Source organism: Hippichthys cyanospilos, chromosome 13 (assembly GCF_059441005.1).
Source record: "Hippichthys cyanospilos isolate Australia breed blue-spotted pipefish chromosome 13, RoL_Hcya_1.0, whole genome shotgun sequence".
NCBI classification, from domain to species: domain Eukaryota; kingdom Metazoa; phylum Chordata; class Actinopteri; order Syngnathiformes; family Syngnathidae; genus Hippichthys; species Hippichthys cyanospilos.
This window is the reverse complement of record NC_142381.1, coordinates 13,234,963-13,253,477: the sequence shown is the minus strand read 5'-3', so window position 1 is coordinate 13,253,477 and position 18,515 is coordinate 13,234,963. Positions and strand designations below refer to the sequence as shown.

General features: G+C 37.9%; 2 protein-coding genes across 6 annotated transcripts; one reads left to right on the top strand and one right to left on the bottom strand.

Moving 5' to 3' along the window:
* Positions 1-6: 6 nt before the first annotated feature.
* pttg1 (PTTG1 regulator of sister chromatid separation, securin) lies at positions 7-2,927 on the bottom strand. Of its 3 annotated transcripts, none has more exons than XM_088430839.1 (6): positions 2,501-2,927; positions 1,361-1,417; positions 1,126-1,265; positions 768-846; positions 541-690; positions 7-212 (listed from the first exon to the last, which is right to left on the bottom strand). In XM_088430839.1, exons 2-6 carry the CDS (start codon positions 1,410-1,412, stop codon positions 130-132), a joined length of 504 nt encoding a protein of 167 aa, XP_088286965.1. In that variant the 5' UTR covers positions 1,413-1,417; positions 2,501-2,927; the 3' UTR covers positions 7-129. The 3 variants fall into 3 exon arrangements, with proteins under 3 accessions (XP_088286965.1, XP_088286962.1, XP_088286963.1); XM_088430836.1 differs by lacking the exon at positions 2,501-2,927 and adding an exon at positions 1,972-2,434; XM_088430837.1 differs by lacking the exon at positions 2,501-2,927 and adding an exon at positions 1,595-1,785.
* Positions 2,372-18,432, top strand: septin6 (septin 6). 3 transcript variants are annotated; one of them, XM_088430832.1, is made up of 10 exons: positions 2,372-2,593; positions 5,256-5,370; positions 7,094-7,289; positions 7,530-7,716; positions 9,821-9,982; positions 11,061-11,157; positions 12,251-12,419; positions 12,513-12,645; positions 12,743-12,933; positions 15,460-16,825. In XM_088430832.1, the coding sequence occupies exons 1-10, from the start codon at positions 2,564-2,566 to the stop codon at positions 15,473-15,475; spliced, it is 1,296 nt and encodes a 431-aa protein (XP_088286958.1). In that variant the 5' UTR covers positions 2,372-2,563; the 3' UTR covers positions 15,476-16,825. The 3 variants fall into 3 exon arrangements, with proteins under 3 accessions (XP_088286958.1, XP_088286960.1, XP_088286959.1); XM_088430833.1 differs by lacking the exon at positions 15,460-16,825 and adding an exon at positions 17,337-18,432 and having other exon boundaries at positions 2,380-2,593; XM_088430834.1 differs by lacking the exon at positions 15,460-16,825 and having other exon boundaries at positions 12,743-12,937.
* Positions 18,433-18,515: the final 83 nt, after the last annotated feature.

The window sequence follows — 18,515 nt, the reverse complement described above, 5'->3', positions numbered from 1 at the left end:
AGTGCATACTTTTCCAAGGCGTTTATTGAACTGCTTTAAAGTGACAATGCAGACAAATAGCAACGATTTAAAAGCCGTTAAATATTTAAAATAAACATGAACAGTATGAGAGCTGAATGTGAAAACATTTCACTCAGTGTCGGGTTCAGGAGGAAGCCCAATAGTCAGCGCATCAATCGTTTGGAGGAATGCGTCCAATTCAATGCAGTCATCTGAAAGAAAATTTTGCGTTACATCACAGCAACTGTGGAATTAAACTCACATCCAACAACGGAAGCGTAGACTCAATACAGTGGAGACCCAATTCATTAAAAATCCTTCGAATTCGGCAGTATCAGTGGTTTCCAAATTGTGTGTGTGACCCTAGGAGGCTGGGCATTATAATGAGGGAGTGACCATGATTTACTTTTATTTTTACTCATTAGATTACATTGGTCTTGGTAAACTAATTTTAGCTTGAAAACGTTTTCAATACATAGTAATTGAACAGATTGTGTGTGGGGGTTTTTATTTAATATGATCAATGTATGAGACTGGTACCTGAGTGTTGTGGCATTGTCACAGGTGACATAGGCACATAAATAAACGGGTCTTCTTCCAAAACAGGTGGCACTTGTGGGAAAGCCATACCATGAAGAGCAAGACTACCAAGAGGAACTAAATCTTCAGGAATGTCGTATTTCTCAAATTCTGAAATAAGGGGGGACTCTTTAGACACATGTAAGATGCTTTTTTTTTCTCCATTGTAAATCTTTAAAACGAGTTACCCATTGGATCATAGGGGATTATATTCTCAATTTCTGGATAGTCCTCTTTCTTCTGAGATAAAGGCTTGGATTTGGCTACCTGTTGGGTGTTAAAAAATCATTTTGAATAAAAATTACAGCTGTAAAATGATGGAAACCCAAGTTGTCCTATAGAGAGCCGTCGACTGAAAATGACATCAGAGTTGCTCAGGGTTCTCTTAACATCCAATCATTGCTCACCTGCTATGAGTATGTTCATAAATCTTCGCAAGTTATGTGATTGGTCAATAGAGAGTCCTGAGCCACTATGTTATTTTCTGTCGACAACGTGAGGCAATTACACTTCCTCCTAATTTGATATTTGGGATGCAATGCTAACCTGAATATTCTGTGTTTTCTTCCCCTGCTTATTGAAAACAGGAGTTGACAACTGCGCATTGACGATGCCGAATGCCTTTCGTCCAGTGCGCAGAGGAGTTCTCATAGTTTTGGTTTTCAGTGGCGTCTTAAAAGAGATTTCTGCAACGTGTGAATGTAAAACGACGATTTAAAGAAAGAGAAAGGATCCTTGTGCAGAGATGCACTGAAATACCATTTTTGATTAAGTTTCCTACCTGGTATGAAGGGTCGATTTTGATTTTCACGCGCTGTAGTGATGTGAGCCATTTTAGCTGCAAAGACAGGTAGTTGTTAACGTGGACCCTGAATATTTGTAAGCTCAATTTGTTAGCTTTTAACATGCGTTTGGAAGTTGGTCCATGTGTTTGACATGCAAGTCAACAATGTCACAAAACACTAGAGCGAAGGGATTGAATGGAACAAACTCCCGATATTTAGGCTAACATTACCGTGTGTCGAATTCGTAAGGCTTGCACCCTCGCAAACAGAAAGTTGTTATCGTATCTAACAAATAACTGACGGCGGCTCCTTTTTAAATCAATTGCTCTTGCGCTATTGGTCGACTGTATACGTAACCCGGATGTAAGAGGGTGTGACTTTAAAGTGAAGGTATAGCTTCCGGTTTATTCTAGACCGTTTTTTTGCGTTCTTCTACAAAAAGAGACATTTGATCTCTTTTTTTAAACAAAAAGCGAACGGATGAGAAATTATTGTTTTGATTCCTAAAATAATTACAATTCGTTTTATCCAATTAACTATTAAAGTTTGTTAATACAGTATTTTGCAAACGTCATAATATAGTTTTCCCATAACACGTTTTACTTACACAGCATCTTTACATATACAGTTCCAGCTAGTGCACAGAAGTTTCATGAAACAAACATGAAATACCTTCCTAATTACTGAGAATAAAATAACGAACGACTGGAACGATCGTGTTTATATAATCATTGAAATCACACAAAAAAATCCGACCCAAAGGATTTTTTTTTCATTTGGGGTTTTGGCGCTACATATTCGCAAGAGATTAATAACACGTTTTTATGTTTCGTTTTATGGATTCATCTGACCACTCGTGATGTTCATTCACCGAGGTTCACTGCAAATCGGTGTGGACAAATCCATTAAAGATACTCGTAGGGGCGTTAATTCAATCGCATTCGGGCAAGCACATCTCTCTATTTCTCATGATCATTTAAAAAAAACATACACCGGATCTGTCATAGCATAACCGTATTTATATTAAACAACTAAACAAAGATTTCGGACGATATTAAACGTGGTAAGTAAAATAACATTTTAAAATATGTTTTCACAGTGGTATATCCCGAAGGAGAGGGTGAGTTCGGCGTAACCTCAGTTCTCTTCAGCGTCCCCCGCTCATCTCGGAAAGCTTGTTCGGCTAACGGCTATCACCAATGGCGTCCACGGAGATAGCGAGGCAAGCGGTGAGTAGCCCGTTTGAATTAACCCACTTTAACACTGTTTTTTTCAGATCTTAAAAAAATGTACACCCTTGGAAATACATTTTTGAATGAAGTGGGTGTGTTAGTCAGCCTCCTACATCCTTTGTGGGTATCGTCGCTTTATCGGCAAAACGTCGGGTTGAGATTATGCTAATCTAGAATTGTCAATGCGAAGCTCAATGAGGCGTCGTTATCCGTACAAAATGCAATAATGTAATGTTTCCACTATTATCTGTCGCTCTCGTGTATTGTTGGTCAAAATGCTTAAGTGGCTTGATAAATGTCAATTTTAACTAATGAAAGGCTGCATAAATTATACTATATATGTATGTATAAAAAAGACGCGATGTTGTATAGAGCCATTCATTTTCTACGCCCCCATTTCAGCGACGCTACCATGCTCATTTCCGTTATGTTATCTCATGCAAGTCAATTCAACTTCAAGTCGGGCGTTGTCATGCGCGTGTAAGAGGAAACATTTTTTTGTCTGGTATTTAACCCTGCAATTTGTACCAAAAAAGTCGTGTGTCTAATGTTACTGGACATTTTTTTCTTGACTGTGGCTGGTTTGCAAAAAAAAAAAAAAAAATGCAGACAATGTTCCCAGAATAGCAGTTTCTCTCAGTTTGACATCCCATTCTGCGGCTGACTGGTGTGTGGAACTTGGCTGTGGGTGTCTTGAAAGGCAGGAAGAGTTTTAGGAATGTTGCACTTCCAACCATAGGCTTGTGTAGTCGTTTGGGGGCCCAGTGTTTATTTATTTTTTTAACATTCTCCTTTTACCCAATCTAGATTAATTACTCAAACCTCTTGAAGATTATCTTCTAACAAGTAAATCATTTCACCGCTTTTGAAGTGTACCCATAGCAGTAGGACGGTTACTATTGAATATGTTTTATTAAGTATCCAGTCTATTATTCCATCTAGTAATTGAATAATTGGATACAATTTTATTTGGCACCAGTGTATGACGAAGGCAATGTTTGCTCAGTTGTAGTTTATTTACCAATCGTCGTTGTTTATTTTGTATTGTTTAGTTAAGAAAAAGACTTTATTTTGTTTTCAAAATAGTTGTCGATCAATTGGATATTCAATCATCCATCCATCCATCCATCCATCCATCCATCCATCCATCCATCCTATTGTGCCACTGATTTTTATGAGACATTTTGGTGCCCCTGGAGTTCACACAGAGCCTAGACAGCTGCCTGTTTGCTCAATGGTTACTCTGCCAAACAAAATACTTTAGAGGAGGTTTTTCCAAGAATGTCTGTCATTTTTCTACCCCCACCCACAGCTGTTTATCCCCATTTAAGCCTTTTAAAAAATCAACTTTCTTTTTTTCACTCATTGTCCTCCTTTGTCAAATCTGTGACCACACAGCCGTTTGTGCTTGTCATGTTAGGATGCATAACAGCTGCTTGCTTTGCCTTCTAATCTAAATTCTTTTGAATTGTCGACATTGTAGGCTGCAAGAAAACACGTTCTAACCACCACTACCATCCAAACACCCACACTCGCATCGCCTGGGATTTTTACACTTGTTTCAGGAGAGACACTGCATGCGGTATAGTTTATTGCTTGCTGTCTTTTTTTCCCCCTCTTCAGAATTACAATCATAATTATACACATTGACTGCAACATTTCACACTTGGAACAATCAACTGCTGGATTACAAGTGCAGGTCCAAGTGCCAAAATCTGATTTAGTGTCTTGTGGAATATTTCCATGTACATTAAACTACGCATAAATTACACAAACCAGATGTAATTTCACAAGGATTAAAGGGGGAGTCAAACCAAATATGTTGTTTACAGAAATGTTATATTATTCCTCAGTAGTTTAAACAATATATTCTGATTGTTATCGCATTTGTGGAAAGTGATTTAAGCAGAAAATTCCAACAATTTCGAATCCATTTTGGGGGTGGATATATTACCCCTTTGTGTTTACTAAAAACGACATAACAATAGGTCAGGAATCGACCAATCATGGTTCCGAATTTTTACCTCACATTACCAACCTCAGAAAATAGGTGAGCCTAGATTGGTAGCTACCTGAGACTGTAACAAAATGTCCACCCTGAGTTAGACAACTAATGGGATTTTGCTGATTAATTCATTTTCCAAAACCACATTATTAATTAGAATGTCATATTTAGATTAGTGAGGGCACATGGATCAGAATATTAAATATAAATGTTTATAATGGCTTCCCAATTAACAGCAGGCAATGACAACTCAGAATCAGAAAAATAATGTATAAATAATATGAATGGTAAACGTTTCACAGTGTTTTGTTGCCCTTGTTTTGTTTTAAAGAGTGTATTCACAGTTGTCCTGCAATTACTTTCCTTTTTCTTGTATGACTATATCGCTAAGGTATCTTATTAGTATATAACCACTACTTGGAAGTAGACAAGAGAATGCCAAAGAGAAGTGTGAACCACGTGAAATTACCAATAATATACACAATTACCCTGTGGTTTCCTGATGCAGGTAGAAAGTCGAGAACCGAGGAAACAGGAAATCAGCAGTGGAAATGTTTCACAGAAGGCTAACAATTATTAATCAGGTTTTATTGAAAGGTTGTTAATCTTTTGTAAAAGGTGTTTGCTTAATTTTGGTTGTTTTTTTGCATTTAGGGAGAAGGTGCCCGTGCTGTACCTCTCGCTGGCCATGTTGGCTTCGACAGCATGCCTGACCAGCTGGTCAATAAATCTGTCAATCATGGATTTTGCTTCAACATCCTCTGCGTCGGTGAGTATGTCGTATGTGACAGCAGATTAACAAATCTGCGTATTGGCTGCTATTTGAACATTGCAAACTGTTGGTTATAAACATTAGAACTAACAGTTTTACTGTGCAGATGAGTGTAGCGGTAGAGTTACGCAAACATTTTGAGTTATACTCCGGCTTCGCATAAGGTCAAGCTCTGTTAAATATCCTGCTGCTTTTAGTCAACAATGAATGACTGTCTGTGGTGAAAGAGTCAAACAACAGTGGCTGTTTTGTGTCAATGCCGCACACAAGTTCCTGAACTCATCACTAAGAGCTTCCTCTGGAAATCTGGTATTGTTTAATTCGCTTCATCATTGTAGAACAAAGGGATTCTTTTCATTTCTGTGTCCTATCTGGCATCCTTGTGTCGACTTTTATTCCCTATAAATGAAGAAGTTATTTGCTTTGTTAAAGAACATTAACTTTGATATTATTATTTGAATAGTCGTTGCTTGAAAATGTACACATTTAAGAGTAATGCGCTGCGATAGTTAGCTTTTAGCATTGTATTTTGCACCTGTTTTTGTTGTTTTTGCATATCGTGCAGCGTCATGCAATCTTCTACTAGCAAATTCACGATCAACCAGTCCACCTTGATCGACTAATTGAACACCCCTGGTTTAGATTAATCTATCCAACTGTTCGTCTATATTCTAAAGAGCTTGTCCTCATTTGTGTCATGGCTACTGGAGCTTATTCAAGATTGCTTTGGGCAAGAGAATAGCATATGTGATTCACCCTTATTCAATTCCAAAGACATATATGTCTTTTAGGTGTTAGGGTAAAAGAGGGTCCAAAAATGTCTCGCACTGAATTAGTTTAACTGATCGCAAGTCAATCACAGGAAACGAGACTACCATTTTTACTCACACACTCATATTACCCATATTTAAACTCATATTTATATTTGGTAAATTTGCAGTTGTAAATGATCCTAATGTGAGTCCATTTAATGTGTTAGGAAAACAGACTCTCAAAGATTTTTAAAAAGACACAGCTGAAGAATAAAGGATTATAGAAATGGCGACAAAATGTGAATTAAATATTATATGTAAACAATATGTCTTCCCAAAAAGGTTAATTTTCTGCATTATATTGATGACTAATTAAATTAGCAGCGATGTAAAACTATTAATTAATGGTAAATATATACTATATTTTGGGAAAAATGACGAGATATTTTGCAAAAATGGGCCGACAGACTGTAGATGGCAGTTCAGGCTGTGAGGAATTAAAAATAGACTGAGCTTGCTAACTGAGTCATCTGACTGCCTCCGAGATAAATGAACATCAGAGTGGATCAGCAAACAAGGCTCTTCCTAGCTCTGTTTTTCTCTTTGGGTTATGTTATGTATTTTGTTTAGTTATTGAAAATCAATTTGAAAAAATATTATTTGATCCATTAAATTGGCACTTTTTTCATTTTGCAATGTAATGAAAAATGCATATTCTAATCTTTACAGGAATATTAACCTCTAAAAAGGCACACCCAGTACCAATACGAAGCATCGGTATTGAGTCAATATTTGGCCAGATTTCATAAACTAGAACTGGAAGAAAGTCAATAAATAACTGAATAGAACCCATATAAAATATGTGCTAAATGTCTTCTGCTATAGCTGCGTTTCTGTAAAGAGACTACAGATCATACCCACCTTTTTTACACATACAGTATGTGAAATGTCATCATCCTATTGTCCAGGTGAGACAGGTCTGGGCAAGTCCACCCTGATGGATACGCTGTTCAACACCAAGTTCGAGGGCGAGCCCACCCAGCACAACCAGCCCGGGGTGACGCTCAAGTCCAACACCTATGAACTGCAGGAGAGCAATGTGCGCCTCAAGCTCACCGTCGTCAACACGGTGGGCTTTGGAGACCAGATTAACAAAGAAGACAGGTGTGTGCTATGAAAATGTGATTGAAGAATGTGTGTTACTAATTGTAACTCCTCCTCAAATCCCCCAAAAGGGATTTGCAATTGTGTAAAGATGCCACAGGATGATGGCAAAGCACTAAAATCAATAAGATCATAAAGTAGCAACACCAAATTTGAAAATACTACAACTGCAGATACTGCAATTATTCAGTGGTGGACAGTACTCTGCATCAATAAACCATCTTTGTCTTTCCTTGCCAGCTACAAGTCCATCGTGGAATTCATCGATGCCCAGTTTGAAGCATATCTCCAAGAGGAATTGAAAATAAAGCGTACACTGCACAGCTACCACGACACCCGCATCCATGCTTGCCTCTACTTCATTGCTCCCACAGGACACTCGCTCAAATCCCTGGACCTGGTGACCATGAAGAAGCTTGACAGCAAGGTGGGTGCTTCATTTTTCTAGGTCAGTGGTTCTCAAATGGGGGCACCAGTACCCCAGGGGGTACATGAAGATATTTCCAGGGGTATGTAATATCTTAGCTTATTGTATTTCAATCCCATGACAAAAACAGTGTATTTTTGTTTTCAAATTAAGAGCAAATGAATTGGAACGTCAACCAACGTCGCTCAATTGTTTTATAGTGACTCCTTTGCAAAACTTTGTATGCCGTTATTTTTCTGTTTTTTTTTTTTTTTCATCCAAAAACTTGGCACTAAAAAAAGTTGACAAGGGGTACATTGACAAAATGTTGCAAATCGCAACCTGTCCAGGGTGTCCCCACCTACAGCACGAAGACTGCCGTGATAGGCACCAAGCAAGCCAGCGACCCTTGTAAGGATAAGCGGCTACTGATAATGGATCGCTTATCTAGGTCATAATGCATTTTTAATTGTAAAATTTGAGAACATTATATAACAAATAGTTTTGGAATGGTTTCACTACTCAACGTAATTCCACTTCACTTGGTGTTTAGTGCCTCAACCGAGGAATGATTTAGTCATTCAACTCGTAAGTAAGAAGCATATCTGCAGTACAGCGCCAGATTCAGTACAAAGCAGTAGGCATTTAATTTCCCTCAAATTGCACGTGATGCACACCAAAAGCGAAATGATGACAACGTAGCAGTTTATTTTTAATTATAGAAAACTTCCAGTGTAGTAGAATTGCATAAAAGGTGAACTATAATCCAGCAGGAGATTACTGCGTCGTTTGATTAAATTTGAATCCCTAGTGCTTTGGTTCTACTATAAATTTGATGTATTTTGTGTACAATACAATTTGTAGGTCAGTGGTTATCTTTCATGTTAACCATGGCTGGTAGGAAGAAGCATGTTACGGTTCACCAAGCTTGAAGCGAGGCATTCTGCCTGCAGGCATCATCCCAAGTGACGCATCAGTGTCAGTCATCTGAGAAATGTAGTCCACTCTGTGACTGCTGCCTATTTTGTGCGACACACTCTCCTCCCGGGCCTCGTTTGCATGGACCCCCACAAGCCATCCGACCGTTTGCCAGAGCAGCTGCGCCCGCGACGAACATTTAAACTGATGTGGAGCTGCCTTGGTCTTTTAAATGATTTAACCTCCAAACAGGGGAATGTTTTAGCTCACTTAAATTGGTCAACCCTGGTCAAAAGTCAACCCTCATTTTTCATTTTGTTTTAAAATAAGATGTTCTATGCAACTCCACAAGTTCAAATTTAAAGCCCAACCGATTAAATTCAGTATTTACTGTATGGCCCTTCAAACACTGGTCAAAAATAATTTGCCAGATGGCCAACATTTGCAGATTATGTTAACTTTATGTTTCCTAGCCATTTACGACACTTGTATACAAGTAACACTATTGTCATTATTTATTACAAATAAATTCATGCTATAAATTTCTATCCTTATATATCATGAAATTTGTTAAGGGCATTCAAAACACAGCAAATCTTATTAATACTTTACACGCAACCTAAAGTCACATTGATATAGTAGTCTTTATACATATATAATTAAATGACTGCAATCCTAATCAATATTTTTTATGCCAAAATACAGCATTGTCCTCGACTTCAAAACATCCTTATTGGCAGGGCTCGGGTCTAAACACAGTATTAGGATTAATATAGTCATTGTCTAATATGAATTAAGCAGCAAAATCTTTTTTTTTTTCTATCTCTCCATCTTTGTGGGCAGCCATTTTGCCACTGACTGAATATGACATCAAGGTTGCAGAGATAATGACCAATTAAGGCTCATTTTATGACTGTCACATGACCAAAACTTGGGAAGCAGTTGAGCCGTGATCGCTTGTTTACCTATGTATCAGGTAACTGATGTCATTTTCGGTTGACAGCAAGTGACAAAATGGCTGCCCTCTAAAATGTTTAAAAAAAGAGTAGTGATTAGCAGGACTAATTTAGAATGCAATGTTAAGACTATTGGGGAGCGAATAGTACATAGTGTAGTAAAGAAAATCTTTGGGTTGACCTCTTTCACTTTAAAAGTGTTATCCCATTTCGTGATGTAATCATGACTGTTGTCTTTTCTCATCCCCTAGGTCAATATCATCCCAATCGTCGCAAAGTCCGACGCTATCTCCAAGAGCGAGCTTGCCAAGTTTAAAATCAAAATCACCAGTGAGCTAGTCAGCAACGGCGTTCAGATCTACCAGTTCCCCACCGACGACGAGTCAGTCGCCGAGATCAACTCCACTATGAACGTAAGCCATGCCATGTGAGCACTCAAGCCGTGAGCACGCATCTTCGTCACTGCAGACAGTCGTCCAGTTTAGAGCTGACAGTTTCCAAATAGGTAGTATGTATGTAGGTCTACAACTAACTTTTACATTAATACTCGATTACTTTGTCCATTTTTTTGTTGATCAATTGATGAATCTGATATTGAAAAAAAATCTTTTAATTTCCTTCCCTTTATTCAAGCCCAGAGTGTACATAATTAATAAAACAAACAAACAATGAACAAAAAAATCTATTCCTTTTTTGGTCTGCAATGTTAGAAAATAAGTATAAACTGTTGACAATTGTTTCAAAGTAAAACTGGATGCTTGTAATATCCTGTTTTGATTTAACACAATGATAATCGCTGTTTTTATAAGCACTAGGGCTGGGTGATATGACCCAAGAAGAATTTTTTTTTTTCCTTTTCGCCCGGACAGTCTCGGCAATTATGGCTTGAATTGATTTTAATCAAGTCATAAACCCAACAAACACTGAAAAGAAAGCACAGTTTTAAAAGTGATTTAAAATCAATTTTAACCTAAACGTATTTATAGCTTGTGCAAAAAAAACACTATTCATCACTTGTGCATAACTAGCTTACATGCCGTAATTAAGTACTTAATTACTTTTGTAGACTATTTTGCAAAACCCTGATTTGACAATTGAGATAAGATTCAAATGGTGTCTTTTTAAACAGACAAATGAATCAAATGAATTTGATTTATTGCCCAAATGTATTAGATACAAAATAAATCAGAATATTCACTGTTTAGAGGCTGACATTCAAAGGCCTGGTCTAAGTCATGCAGAGATCTTACAAAATGATGCAAGATACACATGTTGCATGTTGCAAGTAGCTTTTTTGTGGCTAGATATTTTATGTGGAAAAAAAAGATTTTTTTTAAAACCACACAGGGACATAGCCTCTAATCACAAGTCTTATCTTGTAACACTGAAATGAGTTGTTTACACAGTCAGCTTTGTTTGGGTTTTTCACTGTTCTCCGGCGATAAGGAAGCTGGCAGTGGACCAACGCTCATGTCTCATTCAACTCCCCAGAGCCATTTGCCCTTTGCCGTGGTGGGCAGCACTGAGGAGGTGAAGATTGGGAACAAGATGGTGAAGGCCCGCCAGTATCCCTGGGGCACTGTGCAGGGTAAGGAACTTCCTGCACTGCCGGAAACGGTGGCGTGCTCCCAGCCGCCCGTTCCTGACGCCCTTTTCCTCTCAAGGCTTTGGTCAACCTCATTTAACATTTTGAGCTGTTACAGCACATGACACTAATGGGCTTTCAATTGATTTGAATTGACTTGTTGAGTAATCTATAACAACGAGTTATAAGCACTAGTTCTATAACCCTTTGGTACATGGGAAATTTCAGGCAAACTTTAGATTGTAGAGGGATACTTGATGTATTTTCAGCAGTAAAATGATAATATTTTGTCTGTTCTTAATTTGTCTTTTTAAAGGTATTCATTGTACATGAAATAATCATTTTTCCTCTTGCTGATAACTGAAAATGACATCACATGAGCCTAGGTAACAATCAATCACAATTGAGCTTGCTAATGTCACATGACTAAACCCTGAAAACAGGTGTCATGATTGGTTGTCACCTGAGGCTTGAACACATGTCATTTTTAGTTGACAGTAAGTGGGAAAATGTTTTCTTAAAAGTATTAATTGTACATGAAAAATAATTTTCAAATAATATGCAAACTATTACATTTTTACTATTGAAAATGAGTAAATACGTTTTAGGTGAGGTTAAAAAAAGCTATAGAAAGCTATTGTTGATACACATGACACAGCATCGCTGATAGCGAGTCTTCAGCCATTTTTTCCCCCATTCAATGTATGTCATTTTCTTGGTTGTAGTTTGGCGAATCTGACTTAGTCTCACAATTTTCCAGTAGTGACAAAAAGTCCCTTAACCCATCTGCATTGACTCTGGAAAACTTTTAAACTGGCTCAGTTTTCCTCTATTGATTACCTAAAGAGGTGTGACAACCCTTTAAAAGCTGCAAATCATTGCTGTATTTCTCCTTCCTTACACTAGTGTAATAGAATTTGACCAACTTCCGTATTTTTAGCCAGAGGATTTTTGTGAGTTTTTTTGCATGCACGTGTGCTCGCATGGTTTCACACACTTGCTCAGACAAAAGAAATTTATTTGATATAGTCCTTTTTTTTTTTAAGTTAATTATAAACATTTTTAAAGCTCTTTTTATTCGCCTCGTCTACCGCAGTGGAGAACGAGAATCATTGCGACTTTGTCAAACTGAGAGAAATGCTGATCCGGGTGAACATGGAAGACCTGCGGGAGCAGACACACACGCGCCACTACGAGCTGTACCGCCGTTGCAAGTTGGAGGAGATTGGCTTTAAAGACACGGACCCTGACAGCAAGCCCTTCAGGTACCAGGCGCAAGGCTTCTCACTGTTTTTTTCTTCCCCATTTAGAGTCAAATGCTTCATCCAAAACCCCCTTCTTTTTTTTCACCTTCCTAGTCTCCAAGAGACGTATGAAGCAAAACGGAACGAGTTCATGGGCGAACTCCAAAAGAAGGAAGAAGAGATGCGGCAAATGTTCGTGCAGAGAGTCAAAGAGAAGGAGGCGGAGCTTAAAGAAGCAGAGAAAGAGGTTGGCGTCGTCAAACTGCTGCTACAGCAACGTCGGAAGGCTCATCTCACATTTTTATGATCTTCTCCTATCCGTTTCATCATTGCCCTGACATTAGCTACACGAAAAATTTGACCGCCTGAAGAAGCTGCACCAGGATGAGAAGAAGAAGCTGGAGGACAAGAAGAAATCCCTGGACGACGAGCTCAACACGTTTAAACAGAAAAAGACTGCCACCGAGCTCTTGCAAAATCAAGCCCAGCAGGCTGGTGGCTCCACCACACTCAAGCGGGACAAAGAGAAGAAGAAGTAAGTGTCTCCATTCTAACATTCACGGTTGAAAAGGTGTTACATGGGGTTCAGGTATGTGTTTGATGCTGCGTCACACACTGGAAACAGAAAAATGGAAACAGTAAGAAAAAAAAACTGGGAAGTATAACCCTAACCCATATTCAAGGGCACCCAAGGAGCTTAATCCATCCCCAACTGATAAATCGATTGATTCCTAAGTGCGTCTCAATTCATGTGTCAATGTCATCTCCTAATGTTGTTAGTGTATGACTAATTTAGTAGGGTTTAATTTTAGCGTGCCCCTCCAATGTCCCAAGTGTGCTTTTTTTTTTTGTCTCTTCTCATTAACAAGAAGCCTCGCATTTGTTCTAATTTAATCCACATTGTGGATTTTTTTTGCAGAGCGCCAAAGGCTTCTTGAGCTTTCATGTTCACATTTATTCCGAAATCAGCAAAACATGCTCTGAATACCTCGCCACAATAAATATTGCTCATGTCCCAACACACATCGTAAACCTAACTACTTCCACCTGATTTGTGCAAGCAGATGCAGATTGTCCTTTGAACTCATTTTTATGCCCTGTGTGGTTCATTAGATTTTTTTTTTTTTTTTTTTTTTTTTAATTTGCTTCAAAGGCGGCCAATTGAACCTCATGAACTCAAATATCAATCACATGAACTCAAATATCAGTTTGCCATGCCATTAACGCTGATGTGACTGCTGGTGTGTGTATTTGCGAAGGAAGAAAACACTTGCACTGAGATAACAACTTGATGTTGCTTATACCTCACAAATCACTACTTCTCTTTCTAAATATTAGCAGAAATATTCATCTTTTTATTGCACTGCTGTTAACGTCTCAATCCCAAAATTCCTATGTGCAGTGGAATTTCTAAAGTGGAATGTATCTGAGGTTTTATAATTCCTATTTCCAGAAATAATTCTAAATCCAAATGTATTCATTGTCCCAAGTTGGATCGCATTCCACCATAGAGGTTTTTCAGTACATAAAATTTGTGTTCTGTGAAATCACTTGTTACACTTACTGAGTGCTGCTTATAGTATGGATGTCAAAAGTGTCAAGTGCATGCAACACTCGTTTTGCATCCATCATGTTTTCCAGTTAACTGCTCCTAAATTTGATGCATGCTGCTTCAAGCACCCTGTTCTGGTAAGACATGACCCATCAGCTCACAAATTTAATCAAACACCAAAATTGCCACCGCAGTCGTTCATGTAAGTTGCGATTGTTTATCGCCCACTTACCAGCTTCTCAAACAGCCAGTTTGTGGTCTCGTCGCTCCATCCGTCTACCTCCTATCCACAAACGTCTCCTTTATGTGCAGAAGCCCTTTGCCGCCCGCCCCTGCTTTTCACACAAAGAGCTTTTCGAAAGGGTCATGCCAGAACAGTGAGCAACCTCAGGGCAGACATTGTGTTTGTTGGGATGCTTTGTTTCAGGATTCTCCCCCATGCACACACACAAACATAAAAACTCAAGAGAGAGACAGATGTTAAGACCCTCGACCTTTGAGGAAGACTGAACGGACAGTAGATCCCTGTCATGTTCTATAGAACAGCACTTCCCAGCTTGTCTGAGGGCCATTTGGTTCCAGGTCACCCAGAAAAACTGAATACAGTATAAGATATTTTATTGATCACCAGAACCTAAATGTCTTGGACCTTGGCTATATTTTATGATAGTTTGAGATACATTTAAAGAGCAATACAACTCAAAAGTCTTCTTTACAAACATTCATTCCGTGCAGCCCCTATAGTCTAAACTCGGTATTCTAATGGATATTACATTTGTGAATTATGAATTAAGTTGCAAAATCTCATGGGAGCGACCATTTTATCACTTGGTGTCGACTGAAACTTGCATTACAGTTGCTCAGGGCTCAGCAAATGACCAATATCGACTCATGTTTTTGTTTTTTGTTTTTTGTTTTTTTTTACTGAGTTTGGTCATAGGAAGTTCACAATCTGATCCATGTTTGCTCGATACCTGAGCCGTTTTTGGTAGACAGCGACAAGCAAAAATGGCCGCTCCCAAGATGAATTCCAAAAGGCTGGATTTTAGTGCTAACACTATCGAAGATCTTTAGAAACGATTATCGATTACGTATACCATCGATTTATTGGTTTCTGATAAAATTTTATTTTGCATTAATGTGTACTACAAAAAAAAATCTTGTTCAGAGTTTATTCATTATTGATGTTTATTTTGCATTATTTACTGATGCAAAACAACTAATCAACAATTGAATCATATTCCACATATTGTAAAGAATGCATTTTTCATCATTTGTTTGTAATTCCTTCTATGCCAATCAGCCAAATAACTATATGTGAAATCAGTCCAATTGGGGACCTCAGCCGTAGGCAACGCAATGTACTTTAGAGGAGCTCACAAGACAAGTCCAAAATTAGGTCTCACGCATCAGCTCTCGTCTGGTTGCCAGCTGACCATTAATGATGATGTCACAGATGTTACACGTATATACAACAAAGCAGTAACGGCCCTTCTCTCTTATTTCCAGAGAAGGATTCCTGTAGAAAAGTGCTCCCTTGCGGCCACCCTGCTGTGACTGATCATCCCTTACAGTGAACCCCTCCAAAATGCCCCCTCCCCCCCACCTTACCCCCAACCTCCATAATTGCCCCCTATCCCAGGGCATTGATCAGTTGGAATCCTTTTTAAAAATACCACTTTAATGCTGATGTTTATTGTTCTTTTGTTGTTGTTTTTTTTGTATAGAAGATACATTCCACGCTTCTTTATTTTTCTATTTAGTGACTCTTTGCATGGCCTGTGCGTTTTATTTTCCATATTAACACACAACATGACCTTGTTGTGATGGGCAGAAACGGACCAAAGCTCAAGCGAAACACACCTCAGATGTGGCCTAAAAACAAACAGTTCTAGCTCTGTATTGAAACACGAAAGTTCAGAAATTAGTGACATGTTTTATTTTTTTTGGCGTGTGAGGTGTGGCACATAAACGGTAATACATGTGTGCTAGTTGTTGAAAAGTGCCATTGCGATTAAAGTAATGTATTGTATATGGTAGAAATAATACTGTAAAACGGCTTAAATTTCTTTAATTGCATATGTTAGTATTAGGATGAAAAAAAAGCAGGAAAAAGTAGTATCCAAGAATAAAGTACTCATTTTAAGTATAGTATGCAAATTGAAGCAGATTAAAATCAATATCTTAGAGAAAAATTCTTATTTTAGAGCGTCTAAAGTGGTATAGTTCATAACTTGAACTGTTTAGTAAATATTCCAACACCTTTTTTCTTGCGCAACTATCTCTTTAATATATACGGTTTTCTCTTATATTCTCACAAAATTACAACTTTTTTTTCTTGTTGAAGTTCTGCTTTTCTCAAATTTTGACAATCTTCGTAGTAATACTTTTTTTTTTTTCAACATTATTTCCAATTTGTGTTGGCTGGCCAAATAATGATTCACGTAGATGTGATTTAGCAATGTATGTCATGTTTTTTTTTTTTTATCTCTGGAGAAGAGAAAATTCAAACTTTTTGTACAAAGCCTCCCTGGTGCTATACAATAACTTGCAAGTAAACCTATTATTAGACCTTGATGCTGTCAGCATCATCCAGTGCCAAAACATTTTAAATGTGTCGCTTGGCCTTTTTGCTTTGCAACTTCTGCCCATACCTCATTTAGTGTCATGTGTTTTATGCCTTTTTTGTATTAGCTGTCACATTTGCACTTTTTTGATACACAAATGTGATGAAATATGTATGTTGTCAGTGCAATTGTTACTCTTTTTTTGTTTTCTTTTTATAATGGCACATTTTTAAAGTCAATGAACATGTTTGTACTGTTTGTTAGAGTAATTTGCCAAAAAGAGAAAATAAAGGCAGTTCTTACCAACATGTTAGGACGGAATCTTGTTTATGCTCTATGTATATTCTCATTTACAGTTGATTTTTCTCACAAGAGCAGAGACCGTGGCCTTCCGTGTTCCTCTGTTTACTGGTTTGTGTGTATTTGCTTTGCAGTACTCCCTGGCTCTGCACTGAGTAGGTCCCCAGCTTTATAAGGGACCTTCTTCAAAATGCCACCGGTTTTGTGGGACTTCATCCTTGTCTATTTTGTTTTGTTTTGTTTACCCCCCCCCCCCTGTTCTTTTATTTCCCTCTTTACTACCACCTGCAATCTAACTTCTTCCACTTAAGCTGAAATGATGATTTGCATGCTTCACATTTGCTTTTTCCTCATCGTTTGGGGATAGCAAAACAATTTTCTGTCATAGATTCACTCAATGTTGTCATTTTCTGCCACTTTTTGAATTGTAATGCATTCTAACCAAACTCTTTCCCTGATATCAGATATATTTCTCTGCTTGTCTAATATCTACATCTTTCTTTGTCTTTCTCTTTGTAGCTTCTTTTAATGTCTTGACCATCTGAAGAGGGCGATGGCAGCTTCAGCAACACCTAAGCACCCATTACTTCTTCTGTTTCCCACTACTGTATTGAAGTTTTCTGTTTTTTTTTTTTCTGCTTCTCTCCCATTACATCATCTCCTTTTTGTCAAATGTGGGCTTATGTGGACTCGCATGGTATCTCTGATTCACCTTGGGGTGGGCAACTCAGCCCATGCTGAGGCACTGGATTCAAAAATCTCAAACTATTACTACCAAAAAAAAAAGGGAAGGTTTTTAATGTTTATTAAGTTAGGGAAAAAGTTCCACTCTACTGATCTTATTTCATCATGGGCTGGCAGGGCAGGTTGGACCATTTTAAAGCTGCTTGTCTTAAATAGAGAGGACCTCTGCAGATAATGGGAGGATCAAGACATGTTAATTAAAAACATGACCTAAGAAGTGTTGGTGTACACTGTGTATTTAAAACAAATCACCAAATTGAAGTCATCGCGATGCCAAAGCAATATAAAAATATTAGCACTTGTTTTGATGGTGCCCATGTTTACATGCCACTGTTGAATACCATGGAGGTCACATGTGAAGGCCTTTTTGACACGTTGTGCTTTAATATTCACCAGCCTTCTGTATATTTTGCATGCATTTATAAAACCATTTATTTACTGCTGTGACCTGCTTGTTTTCAACCCCCACAAATTGCTATTTTATCTTTTCCTACAAGTGGTGCAAACTGCAGATCATAAGTATGAATTTGTTAAATCCAACAATTTCAGCTCCCTTCTGTTGCCAAATATTTCTTTAAGATGGAACTGAAGTGAATCCAGAAAGGACTTGGAGTACTAAAAAGAAGAAGAAGAAAAAAAATACCCATGCATTTATATAATTTATAAGGATATATTTTGTGCATTGAAATGCATTGAAGACGTGTTGTTTATGACCTATGCTCTTGGGTGGTGCAAAGTAACATTTTTGGTGTCAGAAAAAACATTTTTCTAGTATCTGTCCATCATGCTGTCGGAAAGCCTTGACCAATTATTCAATCTCACCTAAATTTAATTTAATTCATGTACATTTTCAATAAAAAAAAATATGAACAAATAATGTTACGTTTTTTATAAACCAATGTTTGTTTGCTCCTTGGTTGAATGAGAGTTTTTTTTAAAAAACAAAAATAGAAA

Excerpts from the sequence above, each read along its gene's own strand:
- pttg1 (XM_088430836.1), bottom strand. Across the intron at positions 1,266-1,360 it reads AAATCGACCCTTCATACCAG|AAATCTCTTTTAAGACGCCA; the intron begins GTAGGAAACTTA and ends CACACGTTGCAG. Across the intron at positions 847-1,125 it reads AGAAAACACAGAATATTCAG|GTAGCCAAATCCAAGCCTTT; the intron begins GTTAGCATTGCA and ends AACACCCAACAG.
- septin6 (XM_088430832.1), top strand. The coding sequence starts at position 2,564 with ATGGCGTCCACGGAGATAGCGAGGCAAGCG. Across the intron at positions 7,717-9,820 it reads TGAAGAAGCTTGACAGCAAG|GTCAATATCATCCCAATCGT; the intron begins GTGGGTGCTTCA and ends CTCATCCCCTAG. Across the intron at positions 9,983-11,060 it reads AGATCAACTCCACTATGAAC|AGCCATTTGCCCTTTGCCGT; the intron begins GTAAGCCATGCC and ends TCAACTCCCCAG.